The 6,000-nt window shown below is 39.2% G+C and overlaps 1 protein-coding gene across 6 annotated transcripts in view; it reads right to left on the reverse strand.

Annotated features, from left to right (window-relative positions):
- Frmd7 (FERM domain containing 7) overlaps window positions 1-3,812 on the reverse strand; it is a 47,607-nt gene extending 43,795 nt beyond the window's left edge. For 2 of the 6 annotated variants that reach the window (XM_040744619.1, XM_040744617.1), the window contains exon 1: window positions 2,931-3,326. In XM_040744619.1, the coding sequence (XP_040600553.1) occupies window positions 2,931-2,987 (57 nt within the window). In that variant the 5' untranslated portion in view covers window positions 2,988-3,326. Of the gene's footprint in view, window positions 1-2,930; window positions 3,329-3,792 lie in introns of those variants that run through there. The other 4 variants (XM_040744615.1, XM_040744616.1, XR_005876861.1 and 1 more) reach the window with 4 other exon arrangements.
- Window positions 3,813-6,000: the final 2,188 nt, after the last annotated feature.

The following is a 6,000-nucleotide window of genomic DNA, read 5'->3' on the forward strand; positions in this document are numbered from 1 at the left end:
GATTAACAAGCTAAAGAAAGAACAGGACAAATTCACACTAATCACATCAACAATTCAACAATGGGAAAAGGAGTCGCTCAGGCCAAGTTAGTACCCCTGCTTCAAAGAACTTTATCTAGCTCTGTGGTAGAGTCAGTCGTGCACAGAACAGGACTTGAACTTCCAAGATCCTCAATAATAATTTTAGCTAAATAGCCACATTAATGAATGAGTATTAATAAGTGTCAATAATAGGGCTTTGGTCACTACAGATGCCTTAGCAACCTGTTAAATATTAGAGCTGCATATCAAATTCCTCAGACCTGACTTTCTGACATCATTTGACCTTCTCAGTGTTTAATTAGAAGATTCTAGTGTACATAATCTCACTGTAAATGGTGACCTTGGCATTGAGGATTTATAACCAGTCTTTGATTTCAGTTCTTGGGGAGTGTTAACAAATCGGGCTTCTCAATCTCCAGGCCTGAGATGGATCTTGAGTATTGAGAATATGATAAAGATAATGCCACTAGAGTTTGGATAAATGTTTTTGAATTTTTATTAACCTTTTTTGGATTACATTATTCTATCTGATAATATGTCCTTTTTTATATTTGTCCTGCTATACTTGCTATATAATTGAACCAGATGCCTACTTGGCCACTGTTATAGCTTGTGCAATGAATTATTTTCTTGAATGTTATCTTTAAAGGACAATCTTCCCTGGAAAAGATCCAAACCTCTTCAGACTTCAATTTGTTATCAGAAACCCTATCACATGGCTTTCCTCAGCTATGAATATACTTCATTTTAATTCCATGCATTGCTTTAACATATTTAAAAATTGCTAATATAGGAGACCTTTTTTCAAGTTGCTTTTCTGTTTGTGGCTTTGAGTCAGACTGGCCTCAAACTCAACATGTAGCTGATGATGACCCCTAATCCCAGCACTTTGGAGGCCATAGGATTTTGCTACTTCTGTTGCTCATATGCATCACAATTAGTGAACAATCTTTCATTATGGCACCCCTGATTTCCAGGGACCATCTTGCTGCATACATCTTCTTCCATGGATAAGGAAAGAAAGACCTGCTAATGGTTTACAAAAGCCACGGATGTTCACTGTGTGCTAAATTATATATCCTATAGGAACAATACAAAATAATGTTTGTGAGCAATGTTTCAGGCCTAGACAACTACTGACAGATGAATTTTCTGAATCCAGTTGCAAAAGGAAAGAATTGGGGGATCCAAATTCAAAACCCCACTCTGTATTTATATACTATGTTGTGATAGTACATAAGCTAGCCAGCAACCTTGCTCTAATCACCACCACCACCGCTGCCACCGTCATCACTGTGCATACTGTTAGTAAGGAAACACTGTCGTGTTAGATGTCCAGATGCTAAGTCATATTCTGTTCCCTCACAAGAAAGCTGCTGTTCCCACTCAGGAAGGCACCATGACCGCTATGCATGGTGCAGCCTTCCACAGAGCAAAAGGGTTCGGATGCTTTGACACCTGAATTGCTGGGTATCAAATCTCCCCCATTATCTTTCCAAGAACACAATGTGTTGCAGCTGGAAAGAGACAATCTGACTTGAAGCCAAACCGAGCTGGCTTCAAGCTGCTGGAATTGGCTCCTAGGGAGGTGAATTCTGTGCAGCTACACAGCCGTTCTCCCCACTCCCCATATAATTGGCTCTGAATTAGAACTTCACATTCATAAAACTCTTCTGTCACTTTTTGTCAAGGATTTCTCTTTGAGACGCCTGAAGTATCTATTAAAAACTTAGCCTAAAGCAATATCCTTAGAATACAGCTCAGTAATTTGGGTTCTGGAGCACTGTACCAGTCCACCACCAGCTTGCAAATGGACAAATTACTCAAAAGACATTTTCCACCCCTCAAATATACTTCCAAGAAAGAATAGGAAGTGCCCCATAACTCTAATGGAATCCATTTGCTACAAAACAAATTATTCAGGTGCGTGGAACTAGAAATGCCTTTTGCACAGAAAACTGAAAGGAAGAGACAGCAAAATAGTAGCTGAAGTCAGAAAGTCATCACCAACATAACACGATTCAAATCAAAATGAAATCTTCACTGGAAAAATGGGATGCCCTCACACCATGCATCACGGCTGAGCTTAGAGTCGTTGTCAGTATATGTGTAAAAGGAAAAAAAGCACACAACGTCCTTGTATGAATTTCATGGAAAATGAACTGTTTGTTCCTTGTTAGTAGCTTATGTAAATATCACAGGAAACAACACTTTGGCTTCCAATAAAAAGAAAAGTAGACCTTTTCAAAGTGCTCAAATAAAAATCCTGACATCAAATTGCACGGATCTTAGGATGCTAGAGCTTGAGAACTAGATTTGTTGTTTGTCGAAGAGATGAGGTATAATTGTATGCAATCATCCTGTAGCTAGAAATTATATTAAGAACTCTGAACTCTAAGTATTAAACCAAACTAAATCGCCACTTATCCTATTTTTCTCCTTCATTCGTGTCATTGCTTCCTGAAGTTCTCTTTAGAACTGTAACTCTGTCCCCCATAACCCATAGGTTTTCCTCAGAGAAGGAAGGCAGCTTTCCCCTCTCATTTCCCTCAGAACCCACCTCAGACTAACAGATAAATATTTCAATGAACAATAATGCTTTATTGGTTAGTAGAACTAAGTTGCTGCCTTTTCACAAATATTTAGCATATTTTTCAAATCTGTTTTCAATGTCCCTTGAGAAAAGAGAGCATGTTCTAGAAGAAAGGTTAATGGGAAAACATGAGCCACATCGTGACATTAAATACAGACTTATTTTCCAAATCTAAAAACCACAGTCCTTCATTCGGTTCTAAAGAAGACATAACATCCCTGGCTAATGGGCTGTCCACAAATGTCCATTATTGAATGAATAATAAAGGAATAATAGCGACGTGATTTCCACTTACATCAACCACAAAAATCTTCTGGGAATCATCCAAAAACTGCACTTTTAAATGAAGCATCCTCAGCGAGGCGGTTGAGCTGCGAGCAGAATCAGAATGCTGTGGGTGCTGTGACAGGAAGGGGGCTTTCTCCAGGAATCTCACTCCCAGCTGGATGCTGAGCACTTGGGTCCCCCCACCCCCAGCCAGGCATCCCTACTTTCAGCGGGGCCCACTTCTATTTGCTTGAAGTAAAGCACACCCAAGGGCGTTTGCACTGCTGAGTGCTGGGGATCAATAGCATCCGGGCAGTCTTCTCTTTGGTCCACGTGAAATCCAACTGGACTTTAAACACGCTGCCTTTCTGTAAAGAAAAAGAAAACAGCGAGGAAGTAATTGTGGTCCTCTTTTCTTCAAAAGAGCGATTTGGAAACACTTGATGAAACTTGGAGAAGCTGAGAATAGCCATTCTCAGAATCTAGAGATTCCATTGGCTGAGCTGAGAAGCTACGTTAGCTCTGCTTTACACTTTAAAAATAATATTCTCTTGATTATTTTGAATTCACCTGATTTACAAATGAAAGCTGATACCCTTATCCTTAGATATCCTTTATCCATATATGTCACATATGTGCTTTCAATTGCTTTGAATGTCCCTAACTTAGAAATGAAAATCATACAGCCAAGAAAATACACAAAGCTTCGTTTCTACCCCTGCCTGCTTCATCCAACGCTACATATCCCTAACAATAATCAAATCGCTCCATCCCTTTTCTTGCAGTTGTTTTACATTCATTGTTTCTACAAATACCATGCAAGCTAACCCAAATGTATTTTTCTATGTAGACAGCAGGCTATTATGCTGTTCGCCCCTCGCCTTTCCTACCTCACAGTCCATAGATCTCCGTCGGCAGTGCCTACAGCTTCCTCCTTTCTTTCCACAGTGGCGTTTGGAATTGTGTAGACAAACCACTGTGTACTCGATTGCTCTGAAATCTTTCTTTCTGCTGCAACAGGGCTGAAATAAATACCGCCATACATGTTATTTTACGTGACTATAGGTCTGTCTCTCTAACAGGTCTCCAGAAGTGGGGTTGCTGATCAAAAGTAATGCCACGTTAATTTCACTCATCATTTCTAGGTTTCCTTTCCTAAGGACTGTTGTCTGAATTGTCACCCAAAAAGTCAATCATTCCAGAAATTTGGGGATGGGGTTGAGCTGAAAGAGAATGTAAAGAGTCACTAAGTTCAAGCAAGGTTATTGAAGTGAGTTCTGATCCAGATGAGAACAGAAATACACTGAGAATTTCAAAGCATGAGAAGAGGACATGGACACCTAGAAGCCTTGCGACATCATCTCTGAAATCCTGTAAAAACCTTGAGCTCAGACTTCCACTTCTGATATTATAAGAAAATGAATTTCTGTTATTTATATCACCCAGTCTAGAGTACTTCGTTCTGAAGTGCAGCAAATAATACAGTGCTTGTATGATTTGCAGTCCTCAAAGCAATGGAAGAGAGTGCCATAGGTTTTACACAGTCTGGACAAAAATGTTCAGACTGGAATGTGACAAAAAAATCTCAGCATAATCCCAGACTTCAATTAATTCACATTAAAATGTTTAGTGCACGTTAATTCCATTTAGGAGTGTGGGCCTTTGAAATAACTTTATTATCTTTCCTCCTTCACATTTAGGAACATTTGGTTTTTTTTTTTTTTTTTTTTTTTTACGAGACAGGGTTTCTTTGTATTGTTTTGGAGTCTATCAGTCCAGCCCGGCCTCGAACTCACAGAGATCCTCCTGCCTCTGCCTCCCGAGTGCTGGGATTAAAGGCGTGCGCCACCACTGCCCGGCTGGAACATTTGTTTTTTAAGTTAAACAATGTGTAGCCCAGTTATAAAGTGCCTGTCTAGCATATGTGAACTTCTGGGTGTGATTCCTAGCACAACAAAATAAATAAATGAGAAAACAAACAAACCAATAAGTACATAAATAAATAAAATCACAAACATTACTCATATGTCATTGATATTAATTACAAAAATTTTCATCTATATGGCCTCCATCTATTAATTTTGCTTATATTGTGTGTTTCATGGGAAACTTTTTATTTTGTACAATTAAATTTCTCAATTATTTTAAAAATAGTCTCTGGATTTTATTATGTTTTATTTGGTGTGTGTGTGTATGTGCGTGCATGTGTGTATAAGAGATACAAAGAGAACTATGGTGAGGGTGTGGAGGTCAGAGGACCAGTAATGGGAGTCAGTTCTCTCTTTCCACCATGTGGATTCAGATGCTGGAGATCACACTCCAGTCATCAGGTTGGGTGACAATCGCTTTTATGCAAAGAGCCATTTTACTGGCCCTAGCCCCTGGATTGTGTGTAATAGTTTAAATCACTTTATTTGCCTCAAAGTTTGATTTTGGTAATTTCTTAGTTAGGGTTTCCATTGCTGCAACAAAACACCATCATCAAAAAACAAGTTGGGGAAGGAAGGGGTCTATTTGGCTTACTCTTCAACATTGCTCTTCATCACTGAAGCAAGACAAAGACTCAAACAGGCCAGGATCCTGGAGACAGGAGCTGATGCAGAGGCCATGGAGGGGTGCTTGCTTCCCATGGCTTACTCAGCCTACTTTCATATAGACTCCAGGACCAGTAGCTCAGGGATGGCACCACCTACCATGGGCCCTCCCCCATAAATCACTACTTGAGAACATGCCTTACAGCTGGAACTCACAGAGGCATTTCCTTAACTGAGACTCCTTCCTCTCCGACAACTCTAGCTTATGTCAAGCTGACACACAAAACCAGCCAGTATAGTAATTAAATGGTTTTCTTTTAACTTAAATCTTTGATCTATTTGGATTTTGTCCTGATATATTATGTGAGGGGCTTATTCAACTTAATCTTTTCACAAATGACTAGCCAGCTTTTCAGACATTATTAATCCCATGATTTATTTCTACTTCTATTGATTTGGGAAGCTGCATTTAGAAAATACAAACATATGTACTTTGGTTCATTTGAAGCTTTTATTCTCTTCCATACATTCACAAATATGACAGTTTAGTTTTTGATGCTCTAA

Source organism: Mesocricetus auratus, unplaced genomic scaffold (assembly GCF_017639785.1).
Source record: "Mesocricetus auratus isolate SY011 unplaced genomic scaffold, BCM_Maur_2.0 Super-Scaffold_100003, whole genome shotgun sequence".
Taxonomy (NCBI): domain Eukaryota; kingdom Metazoa; phylum Chordata; class Mammalia; order Rodentia; family Cricetidae; genus Mesocricetus; species Mesocricetus auratus.